The sequence below is a fragment of the Cydia splendana genome, chromosome 1, assembly GCF_910591565.1.
Source record: "Cydia splendana chromosome 1, ilCydSple1.2, whole genome shotgun sequence".
In the NCBI taxonomy this organism is placed as follows: Eukaryota; Metazoa; Arthropoda; class Insecta; order Lepidoptera; family Tortricidae; genus Cydia; species Cydia splendana.
In genome coordinates, this window is record NC_085960.1 from 17,309,089 (window position 1) to 17,322,729 (window position 13,641).

Genomic DNA, 13,641 nt, shown 5'->3' on the forward strand with positions numbered 1-13,641 from the left:
AAGTGAAAAATTATTAGAGTTAGACCAAGAAAAGTCTGCAGCGATTTGGACAGCCCACGCAGTGAAGGTGTTATTTATAAGTCATAATTTCATAGGAGTTTCTTCAAATCGGCCTTATTAATGAGAGATTAAAAATATTCAAAATTATCTTAAAATATTTTAATCTATTATTTCATCTCATACGTTCAATAAGGCCCGGGACTGGACCTTTTTACCTGCACTGACAGTGGATCTTCTTAGCAACAAGTACAAATTCAGAATAATAGGGAGCAACTGCTATTTTTGAATGCTGGGCCTTGTTACCCGCCGGGCCTCATATGCCTGCACCTCACCTACCTTATTTATTTGTTTTACAAGGGGAAAATTTGTTGATTAATCGTGCTAATATTGATACCCAAACAAGCGAAACATTCTAAAATTGAACCACAAGCGTAGCGAGTGGTTCGTAAAGTTGAACCTCGAGCGTAGTGAAGATTTCAAGGGACGAGGGTTAAATAAAATTTTCACGACATCAGCTCGTAAAGGCCCTCTTGATTGTTCGAAACGGATAAGAAGAGTGGCATTTAATATGATGCAAATTTTGAGTTGTTTCCGTAGGTATACTCGTAAAGCTCAGTTGGTTGGTAAAATTGACTTTAAAATGATAAATATTGAATAACGTTAGTTTGAAATTGATTTAAATGATAAAGTAAATATTATCGGAGATATATATATCGGATATCGCTCTTAAACAAAAAATATATGTCGCTAGTCATTTATAACCTAAAAGCGCCAAATTACACAAAATTATATTGAAATGACACCTGTCTATTGAATTTGAAGAATACTTTAACAAGGGTGGTTATCTGTATGACAATGCACCTAAAATAATTTTCAAATGTATCTATTATTTCTATACTTAACACGATAACGAATTCTACGTAAACCAAACCGCGAGCAATCCCTAGTACATATAGAAATAAATAAGTGTAGGTAAGTTTCCATTAGTGTACCTACTATTAACAATATAACTATTTACCATTGATAATAATTTGATAAACGTTTTGCGTATTTTTTACGGGCACCGCGCTAATCGCTAGCCCGCCACCGTCGATCGCTGCCTCCTGCCACGGCGCACAGCGCGGCGCGCGAAAACGCCGCGCGTTTGAAATGTAACTCAATATAAGCGCGGAATGCATACTTACGTATCAGTATTTAGTGTCGCCGTGATTTTATATTTCTAATATTTTGTGTGGGAACTAAGATCTTTATTATGACCGTGTAATATTAACTCTACAAACTTTAATTCAATATTGGCTATACTGCTTAACCAGAAATCAATATCTAGACAAGCACATTGTCTACATTTCTAACTTTTTACAAGTATACTGAGTTGATAGATAATATCGTAATTTTACAATATCAGCTACTTTAATTCTTTATTGACAAAGTAATTCGTGTTTTTACGTTCACCAGAAAGCAGCTGTTCCAGATTTCTAAAAACCGAATATTGTGAATAAATTAAAGTGTTATTGAACATGTTACAGTTTTTTGTAACTTTAATTTTATATTTACATAGTTATTTAGCAAAATTGAAATATTTAAATATGGCCGAACGCTCCACCTATAATTTTCTAATATTTTACATAAATGTTATTTAACATGCATGCAATAACATATCAAAAAAGAAAAAACTTTAATGTTATCAAAACCCATTTTTGTTCCACCGCTGGTCTATAAGGAGGCTGTGCATAAAATCCGAGTGGCACAGAGAGCCATGGAGCGCGCCATGCTCGGCATCAAACATCATGACCGAGTGAGGAATGTCGAGATCCGACAACGCACCAAGGTGCAAGACGTCGGATACGTCGTCACCAAACTTAAATGGAGCTGGGCGGGACATGTTACCAGGCAGAGTGATGGCAGGTGGGCCAAAATATTAACGGAATAGTGGCCGCTTTCAGACGAAAGAAGTACCTGGCTGGCGTCCGTTGGCTCGTTGGGTGAACATTCGGAAGATTGCGGGTCACTTCTGGATGAGATGGGCTCAGGACCGGGATAAGTGGCGTACTCGAAGAGAGGCCTATGCTCAGCAGTGGGCAATAAAAGGCTGATATGATGATGATTTAAGCTTTAGATTTTCAGAGGGTTTACATATTTATGATTTTATTGACATGTAGGAAGGACATTCTGTTTTTTCTCTTCATACTTTTATTGCGTCTCAGCATGTATATTATCAAGTGTGTACGCCACACTCACCTGTTGATCTGCTTCAGGATGGGCACGGGCGTGGAGGTCTGTTTGGGCTCGGAGGCGATGTAGCGCGGCGCGCGCTCGTCCGCGAACTGCGCGCTCGCGGCGCACGCGCACAACGCCAGCATCGACTGCAAGGCGTAAGGTAAACATTACATTCGTTTCATATGAGACCAATGTACAAAATCAATACCTTTGTATAAATATTTTTCTTGTTTTAGGCACAAATTGAAATCCGTCATGTATTTCATAGCTTGCTGCATTAATGAAATGGCTACCATAAGGCACCAGGCAGAATGTTGGGTCTATGTTGCAAAACTTAAAGTAAAATGACTCTATGTCACAAAACTTTATTCATATGCTGTAAGTGGTCGTTTACCAAACAAAGCGTAATGTTTTCCAATAACCTAAAATTGGTTAAATAACGAAACAATACTAAACACTGTGTCGTAACGGCTATCTGGTTCAATATAGTATTGAGTAAGGAAGGAGCCTTGACACTGTGCCGACGTAGCAAAAACTCAAACTATAAAATAAAAGTAAAAAGTTTAGTGGTTTGATCCACAAGCTAAAGCGATTTTGAAATAGGTATGTTTTTTGAAATATAGCTTACATGTTATGCGGGTATCGTTAAACTTCAACATCACCTAAAGGTATGTACCTACAGTCAAGTGTAAAAAAACTATTGGATATGTTTTTGAATAAGTTGTCTACACCCATATGTGGGCAATAGTTAACAGCTTGTGGGCATGTAAGTAATGATTTTATCATAGTTCTTTAAATAAAAGGAGGACCTTTTCACGTGGATAAGGGTTAAATAAGAAAATTAGCCTTTATAGTTAAGGGCTAACACTCGTGTATGTCTACAGGAAAGACATAACACAGTGATCTGTTTGACCCAATTAGTTATTTGTTTCTCTCATTTGAAAATGATCTGGTGTTTGTTATTATAACACGTATGTGTATTATTCTTACTTAACACTATAAATACCTACGACACAGATAAAGAATCCATTACATTAATAGAATTATTTACTGGTTATTTAAACTGGTTTTCAGTCGGCAGTGAAAAATAAATGTCACTGCCGGGGTGCCGGGTTGTTAAAATGTTAAGGTATATTTTGTTTAAATACCTTACACGGCACGGCATTTGTTCGATATTTTAAGGGCGGAACGGCATTTTTTTCATGTAATAAAAGTATGAAAGATCACGATTGGCATTTGTCAAATTGTCATTATACACGTCGTAGGCGTATTTAAATAACTAATTTGAGTAATTTGAAGTTTTCATAATTGTGACGTTATCTATGAAAAGGGACCTTATTGTCGATGGCGCTTACGCCATTATTATCGATGCTCCGATATAAATACAATGCCGCGCAACGCTGTGCGGCGTAAGTGCCATCGACAATAAGGTCCCTTTCATTGATAATGCCCCAATTAATGAGACCCAAAATATGTATCTCTAAACTGCAAAGCGAATCTTGTCACTTGTGCCAAATCTGAACTGAGGAAAGGTTACGCATTGTTGGTTTTAATATTTTTGTCTTTATTAAAATAATACTAATTTAACATAAAAACCTTGTTTTTCTTATTAAATTTAGCGTGTTTCCGGTTAAGATTGCAAAAAGATTATATGCGAAGACGTCCAGATAACGTCCGAGAATTAACAAACGTTCGCTTTGTATATTTATTTGTTCTAGTATTCATTATGATTAGGTATATTAATATTTTTTGTATAAATTGGACCATAAAAATAATTATATTAGCAGGTGAACATGATTTTACACATTCAATGATTTGACGAAAAGTTTGCCAATGACGATAAATAATGTATAAATATATCTGAGCTCTGTTGATCAGACAGACAAAGGGCAGGCCCGGCTCGAGGCCGCACACCGGTCCACATTCACTGCCGGACTCGGCAAAATGTCATCGATAAAAGTGCTATAACTCAAACATCAACGCATTCCAATATCAATCTTATCACGACTTGATTAAGTGTGAAATGAAAGTAGTTTATTACCTTGTTTAGTCTCAATTATCAAATGAAAATGAATACTCTGAATAGGCATCCGGTATGTAATAAAATACCTACAACCTGAAGATACAGGTGTAATCAATTAGAGGAATATGTCACTCTAACCAAATATAATAGAGAAACATGAGATATTATTTGATAGGAAATCTTGTGACTTGAGTATGTTACAGTTATTTTATACCAATGTAAAAATATGTCTAGGTACACTAGCGACACAGTTAACAAATGTGGCGAGTTAACATATTATGGCTCCTCTACACGATGGGCCAGCGCCGGCCACTCCAAGGGACGCAGCCATGCGGTAGAATGAGATAGCAACATCACTTGCTCCCTCTAACGCATAAATGCGTCCCTTGGAGTGGCCGGCGCTGGCCCATCGTGTAGAGGAGCCATTATAAACTTAAACCTTCTTCGAGAATCACTCTATTGATAGGTGAAAACCGCATGAAAATCCGTTCAGGAGTTTTTTAGTTTATCGCGAAGAAACACACAAACAGACAGACGCGGCGGGGGACTGTTATGAGGTAACATTTAATGTAAACGTAAAAAAAAATCAGGTAACTATATACTTAGTTATCATAAAATCACTAAAGAATCTAATTAAGTACCTACTTAAAACTAAATATTTTTAAGCAACCCTGTTCATTTAGGTATGTAAACAAAACCTTGTAAAAAGGTTTAAGTTATCGAGTTTGATAAATTGACAATGATAAGTATAAGAAAGGCTTATTAAAAATACAACAAAAATAAGTTAAATTATTAAATACATATAATTTACACTAGACCAACTAAAGATCAAAGAGAAAAACAATATAATCAACTTCCTAGTATGAATGCAACAAGCCGTTTAATTAACAAATTGTTAACAAAGAAACTGGTTCGCCGTGGAGACCTTATCACTGCTACTTTCATTTTTATGTCTAAACGCACTCAGAAATGTTAATTTTGATGGCAAATCTACCTGATATACCTATCGAAAAACGTTTACATTAAGGTCAGGTGGGGGCTTACCCTTTATCAAATTGATTTAGTTAGAAATAAAATTATTAAGAATCTCAAGTATCAAATCAGTACCCAATATTGTATCATATAAGGTCAGGTGGGGTAAGAAGAACTATGGGGGAAGGTGGACACTTGTAGGGACAATAAACAGTTAGAGATACTTAAAAATATTAAAAACTAGATTAAATGATAATACTGAAAATAAAGCTAATTCATAAATAAAATTAACTTAATAATATTAACGTAGAAGGACTTTACACGGTTTCTCTTACCCTGAGAAAAATAAAGTATGTTTCCTAAGGGAAGCTTTATTTTTAGTATTATCATTTAATTTAGTTTTTAATATCTTTAAGTATCTCTAACTGTTTATTGTCCCTGCAAGTGTCCACCTTCCCCCATAGTTCCTCTAATCCCAATATTGGGTACTGATTTGATACTTGAGATTCTTAGTAATTTTATTTGAAACTAACAGGCCTATTCGGATTTCGAGATAATCACAAGATCTTGAGACGATTTAGAGATCAACTAGATCTACATTAGATATCGACTAGATGTGACTTGGATATCTAAGTCATAACTTGTCGAAATCGTTCCAGAGGACCTCCAGAATCGCGGAAACGTCAAATTTGACATATCTATCTTACAAATATTTTTAAATTATCCGTATCGTAACTTGTTGAAGTCTAGTAGAAATCTAATTCATTTTCCGAATCGAGCCGTAAATCATTTTGATCAAAAAACACCCAATGAAATTCCATAAGAAAATTCGAAATAGTCGACGTTAACCGCCAATAGAATATCTTATTCTAATGAAATGAAAACCAAAACCTCTAACTCTTATCGGTCGTTACACTAGAAGTACGAGTATAGTGCCGGCAACAAGTTCCTAGTCACGAACTGAGTATGAAATCTTGCTAATGCACTGATAGTGTATTGGCATGAAATACAACCAATTGGCAAACCGCACCAGAAAAACTAACTTTCCCATTTGGCTTTCAATTTTGAAATGGACAACACCGTCTAAGAAATAAGAACGATACGCGACAAACCAACTCGATGTAACGCATCATTAGGTAAACACTAATAAGGACATTATGTCAAAGCAATAAAAGCTAGTTTCCTGTAGCGGACTTGTCTTATTGGAGTGCTTGAAGTGGAGCAGGTATTGTAGCTTAGCAGGTATTTTAAGGTTCAGATAACTGCCCACGTGCTAGTATTGCACTGAATGTATTTATACGCAAGTATTTAACCTAGTTTGTGGTTAGATTTGTTTTTAAATCAGTAAAACGTTGTTCATTTACAACTTACATACACTCCCTTAATTTTTATGTTAAGTATATACCCACACTTGCATAATACGATATACGAAATGTAAAGTTGATACTTATACAATAAAACAGGCAAATATTTACATTTGTTATAAGTTATTCACACTTGTGGCCGATGTTTTCCGAAACAAACCAGTTGTAATGACATAAGTACTCACTTTTCACCAACTTAACCAAAAGGTAAATTAATGACATTTTTATTAATTAACGCAATCACTTCAAACTGTCAATCACAATCAATCGATACAGTCGATAGCCCATCCCTATCCCCTAATTATTAAATATAAATTTAGAACGGAGTGAACGTACCAATCGCACTAGAGCCGCCATGTTGCAAATACTGTCTGAGAGCCTGCAAGTTGCTTATATACGGAGTGCGGGGCGGCCTTTCACTGAGTTACAGATTTTTTTAGAGGGTGAGTATAATAGGGCATCTCTGATTTATTGGTTGATGTGCTTTTACTCCATACGGTGTGATGACGTTTAATAGAGAACTAGTATACGGTTAGCGCGAAACAGCAAGTGGATGAATTAAATGATGTAGACAATGTTTATAGTCATATCTTGTTATAAATTGACCTATTACTTTATAATCATTTATACCTATTATTTTCCGGTGAAAAACAAGATGTGCTCAAGACATTTGTTAATAATATTTGATAACAATGCCAAAAGTAGGTAAGTGCATTAAAGTAACACTGATGTTCAACTTATCAAAAAATTACCTTTTTTTTAACACATCTTCGTATAAAGTATACTGCAAAAATTAAATGTTGTAAATGACATTTATGACGTCTAACATCCCTGACCTAAGACAATATAGAGTTCATAACATAAAGATTAATGATTACGCTACGCTAGTAGCATCACTGGGCGTGCGCATCATCAAAATTCTACGAGTGCTACGACTACTACGCCGTAGCAGCGTAGCGTCTGGCATTAGGTACATATATCATTATTAGATAATTAATTTTAATTAATAGTTTCAGTAATCTTATTAACTGAGAAACATTTTACATGCCTACATATGAGTCGCTCAAATTCAAACTCGGGTAAATCCATCTATCGGATTATGCGATTTTGGTATTAAGAAAAGGTAATAGGGTAGATATTTGCTGAGAGGGTTGAATGGACTTACCCAAGTTTGAAGTTAAGTGACACATGCGCCGAAGACAGAAATTCAGTTTCTATAGAGATTCCGATTTTTAAGTGATATTGATTCGATATTAATCTCACTCCGTCCCTCTCGCAACACTGAAATTAAATGAGTTTCTTTTAATCTATACCTATTACCTAAATTTAAGCCTTTGAAGGCATACATATAGGTAGTTAGGTATACACACCTACATTATGCAAGTACGTAGGTACTTGATATTAGCTTTGATATTTATACCAATCTACGTAGATTCACAAATACAAATACAAGTACAAATATTGCATCGGCAATTATGGTTTTGAGATTTATCGGTTTTAAATACTTTCATGTAATTAATATTAGGTACATTCTTATGAACAGGGATCGTACATTTTCCAGCGTTTTTGGTGCACGAAGTGTTGTTAACGGAATTGGTATAAATAATTTCAACCCTAATGATTAATTAGCGTTTATTACGTTGATATTAACCTTAATTTACCATTTCAGTTGAAATTATCTATACCAATTCTGTTAACACCACGCGAATGGATTTGGTGCAGCGGAGTGGTGTTAACGGAATCGGTATAAATAATTTCAACCCTAATGATTAATTAGCGTTAATTACGTTAATATTAACCTTAATTTACCATTTCTGTTGAAATTATCTATACCAATTCCGTTAACACCAGTCTGCTGCAGCAAAAATGCTGGAAATGTACGATCACTGCTTATGAATTATTGCAAATTTTAAAAGCCATGATAATGCAGTTCTGGGTTGTAATTTTTGTTACGTAGCGCATGGCCTGCATACGAACTAAAGTGCAATTCAGTCTGGCGTGGACAGAATATATTGTTAGGTTTCCACACATACTTAACTCACTTTACGCAGGTCACCTAGGTACCAAGGTTTCGTTTACGAAACATCATTTAATCTAGGTTAAGTATTCTAAATATCACTATGCGTACCCTCCTAGCACGATGCAATTAAATTTCATATCAGAAAGCAGGCCAAAGTTCTCATATTACATATATTGTATTCTCCATTTCACATATTTGCTGACATTTTAGACTATCTGAAAAATTGGCCGATTCCGTGTATGGTAACTCTGCAGCGACTTTGCAGTGACTAAGTGTGAAGGTACTACTATAATATTGTCATAGGAATCTGACTATATGGTGGCACTTGCACAATATCACTGCAGTCTGTGCAGAGTTAGCTTCGTCTGACTCCATCTACGATCGAATTTACCTGCCAAACCATCTTCATCCATCTTCGGCTAAAGGATAACTCACGCTAGACCGGCCCGGGGCGTCCGACATGTCATTTTCTATGACGGCTGATCGGTGGTCACGTGGTGCTTTCCATAGAAAACGAGGCGCCGGAAGCTCCGGCGGGCCCCGGTACGGTCTAGCGTGAGTCATTCTTTACTCGGCGATAGCCTGATAGTTATTTACATAGGTATGTAGGTTTATCACTGGTTTGAGCTGATTGTTCTGATGTTTGGATAAATTTTTCCTAAATATGTTTCTTGTCCTATTTAGGAGGGGGTCCTCTTGCCGTATGTTAATGACTAATGAGAGTACATATTAAATAAAACCATTTTCCACCAGTTGTCTCATTTAATAAGATTCTGTATCAAGCAAAGTGAGCGTGGATTCATAATAGATTTATGTACTTTTATAGATATACAAAATTTACTTAAATCTTAACAATATTGCATAAATAACATGTATTACACTTCTCTTTTTAGTAGTACTCCGAAAGCAATAACGGGACAAGTTGGACCTTTTATGCAATAGAACATGTTATGCTAGCTCACCAACTAGATATAATTTTTAAGGTCGCCTACAATACAGCATTCCTGCTCTACAGAACAGATAGGCTAGCTCACTGCCTTTGTATTAAGTTGAAGGTAAAGTCATAAACTTGATTTTAGTTTAGAAATTAGGTATGACTCACAGATATATCTACTTCGTAAACAGAATATTAATTACCGACCTCAGTCTTATTGCGGTGTTCAATTCGTGCAAATTGTACCTACTTCTACTTAGTTCAATATTTATTTACTTAATTCGAATTGTCATTGTCCAACAAAACTAGGAAATGCAATCTCAATCTCGCGAGATCTCGAAACAGCGACATATCCAGCGAATTTTCGAGATTAAATTGAGACTTGCTCGAGATCTCGAATAATATTTTAGAGATCTCGAACGAGATTTTAAAGATAAACTCGTATGAATTACTTTGTTTTGAGTAATATTTTTGAGCGTACATTCATGTTATTCAGGCAGTGTTACTGTGTGGCTTTAACTGACGATAAGGGCTCCTGAGCGTGCTCTGTGCTGAAGAATCGGGTGTAGCTACCCACAATTATTTATTTATATGATTTTTCCACTTAACTTGTCTTGTTTGTACATACATTCCTAACTATTTTAACCTAACTATTTTGGCTCAGCGATCCAAAGAGAATCTTGGCCTCCGAAACGAGAGCATGCCACGTGCATAAATTGCTGTTTTATTTTGCAAATATAACACCAAGTACCCTAAATAGGTAAGCAGTATATACTGAATACTTCCGATTTGTGATCAAAATAACTCATTTATAAAAATTCCTTCTTTAAATCTCGATCTCTTCGAGATTCGCGCGAGACAGTTGCTTGTGACCCGGCCTTCGCCGTATTTTCTCGCAATCTAGATGTCACAGTTGGCAGCCCTTGTGGCCTTGGCAGGGCGATGTGCGTGCTTAGGAAATCGTTATGTCATGATCATGATGTTATGTGTAATCACTTCATTTGTTTGTATAACGACCATACTTTGAATATATAGGTACCTATTTGTAAAAATTTTCGTGGCTAAAAGTAGTTTAATTTTACGACATCGGGAAAACAATGAATTTCGTCTGGTATCTCCTGAAATGAAAAGGAATTTGTTAGGTACACGAGTAAAACTAATAAAATAAATTAGATTATGATAACTTCTTTATTAGGTTTACTACACACACAGATACCAATTCAAAATAACATATTGACATCAAAATGACTTTGTTATCATTCGCCCGTGCGTCTAGGGGCCCGATTCGGATTTTGAAATAGACATCTTTTAGACATCACCAAGATACGATAACGATATGTTTAAGATCTAACCTGTCAAATTTGACATTTGCGCGATTCTGGAGATACTGTTGAACGATTTCCACAGGATATGACTTAGAGATCCAATTCACATCTAATAGATATCTTACTCTATCTAACGTAAAAGTGACATTGGTTGCCCGAATTGCGCTGCAAAAGAGAACTAGTTGATATCTAAACTATAACGTATCTAGAATGGATCTAGTACGTGACGTCTCTTGTGAATATCTTGAAGTTCGAATACGGCAGTAGCTTGCGCCAATACAAGTACGGACTAGTAGGTACGAGCATAATGCACATGCTAATGATACCTAACTAAAAGACATCATCAGACATAGAAGTTATTGTGGCAAAAACTAATGTTTGAGAAAATAAAATATCGATAAATCTGTTATCGATATTATATTTATATATTATTTCAAAAATGTATTTCTACTGACTGTAGGTAAGTTACCGAGAAATTTCAATAATGCAATCATCATTCATCATTCTAGCCTTCAGTCGCCCACTGCGGAGCATAGGCCTCTCTTCGTGTATGCAAATAATGAAATAAATTACAAAGCGGTACATCATTTTTTATTACATATAAGCAATTAAAAAATAAAACGTAAACTGTAGTAGGCATACAGTGTCAAAAGAATAAAAAACCACCATTATATCAAAAGAGAAGAAGATATTGAATGTGTTGTGTATTTCGCGGTAGCTTCCTATATCAGTATCTTCTTATAAAATGTAATAAATATCTAAGTATAACGTTAAGGTAACATCGATAACAGACATGTCGATATTTCATTTAGAAGTCAATCACTTTATTTTGCCACACAAACTTCTATGTCTGGACATCATTTTGATATCAAATGTACGTTCGAATTGGACTCATGTACCTACTCATACGTACAACGTGATGCATTCATCGCATTCTACGAGTGTAAAACTTAACATCACTCATACAGACCGAAGTAGAACGCGCCTTAAGAATGCAGTATTGGGGTGTCGTTCTCGTATCGGTACGGAGACAAGGTCTCGGCTCGCACGAGCTTCCGCGAAATCCTGCGCTTGCACTTACACGCGTTAAATCACGTGCAACGCATATGGCGATTGTAAAGCTAGATAAGATGTAAAACAAAACGTTTTGTTTCATACAGCGACGGCGGGAAACAGACAAGCCGATAATAACTGTTGTACGCAAAAAATAATTCCAGCTAAGGCGCATATGAACAACATGGTGAAAATATTAGCTACGGGTCAATTTCAGTAGTTCATTTGGTAGAGCAGCGGGCGATGTAAAGGGCTAGTTCCCTTGCAGATATAAATAAATTGTTAAAAAACACGTGTTGCTGATACTAAATATATTTTAAAAATAACGAAACTATAAGTGTTCCTATTTGATTACGGAACCCTAAAAACGAATTTCTACTGGAGCCTCTAAATCACCCCATAACTCTGTAAAGCTAAAGCGGCATGCAAAAAGCGCCGCGTGTGCGCATGTCGCTGCAACAGCGACGAAAATCGCCCTTGGCGCGACCTAGCCACAACTAGAAAACGAATTGAGGTTGTAGATATAATTACCAGATAGCATTGCAGCTTTATTCTAGTTTGCTTGAACATTCATACCGGAAATATTGTGCTTAAATCATAATAAGCCCCCTTTTCGTGCTGCGGCATAGTTGAGTACCATGTGCACAATACACATTGCACATATCTGATAAATCTCAAGAGTATTCTCATTTCCCTGTAGGTAAAGGTCTTCAGTTATGAACCTATAAATCGAAATAATTAAAAAGGCGGTGCTAACCGGTTCGGCAAAATGCTTGCACTTGCCTTAAACTGTCGCTCGAATTCCGACCTTGCGCGACTCCACACTTGACATTTTAATAGACGGCGTCATATAAAACAGAGCCAATTAACTCCTGAATCTTGAATTTATCTCAAATCACAAACAATGTATAATATTATCGTTCTGTCCATAGCTGCTGAACTGCTCTATTGAGCCCTCGACGTATTTAACGCTGGTTTTTGGGACGTCCGTTATTATAATATTATAGTTATGTACAAACCATCCGTTATCACCGCGCGTCAAGAAAATTATTAGACATGAGATTTTATAATGTGAGCCATTTTTATGCATAACAATATTAGGTATGTGTGTACGTCCCGACCTTTACAAGTACTATGAATGACTTAATTTTTTTTAGTCAAGTGGTAGTCAATATTGTAAATATTTGAATTTTCATTCATGAATTCAATTTAGTAGTACCTACACAAAACTTGACCCCAAGAATACTACAAATATTTTTGTATTTCCGTAGTCTAAATTCAAATTTTCAGAAAATCTTGTTCCATTAATATTATAGTAGGGTAACGGCACCAATCATGAAGCATAGACAAAATGTGAGTAAGTTTGTACTTATTTATTTCACTGATACCTGTTAAATTTCTAACGCTTTGCGAATGTCTTATTCGTCTTTTATGCTTTCGACGTGTTTAATAAAATATAGTGCAGTTGGTTTTAACATAAATAACAAATTTATATTTTGTGTTTTCTTCAATCAGGGATAGTGCCATTTATTTTAAAACAGACCGAAATAATGAAACGTGTAACTAAGCAGCTCTATGACGCTTAATTACCTTATGGTAAAATATTTCCAGTGTTTAAAAACTGATGTTTAATACTTATTTTATAGGATTGGTGGTTCATATTCTTTTATTCATAAAATTATAAACTTACATGTCAAAAGGGTTAAGGGTTAATAGGGTTAAGGGTTTAATTA

General features: G+C 35.6%; 1 protein-coding gene across 1 annotated transcript in view; it reads right to left on the bottom strand.

Moving 5' to 3' along the window:
• Window positions 1–7,054, bottom strand: part of LOC134795857 (DNA translocase FtsK-like) — a 29,174-nt gene extending 22,120 nt beyond the window's left edge. The window contains exons 1-2 of the mRNA XM_063767791.1: window positions 6,913–7,054; window positions 2,239–2,363 (exon numbers count right to left, since the gene is read on the bottom strand). Coding sequence (XP_063623861.1) covers window positions 2,239–2,363; window positions 6,913–6,933 — 146 coding nt within the window. The 5' untranslated portion in view covers window positions 6,934–7,054. The remainder of the gene's footprint in view (window positions 1–2,238; window positions 2,364–6,912) is intronic.
• Between the last annotated feature and the right edge of the window lie 6,587 nt (window positions 7,055–13,641).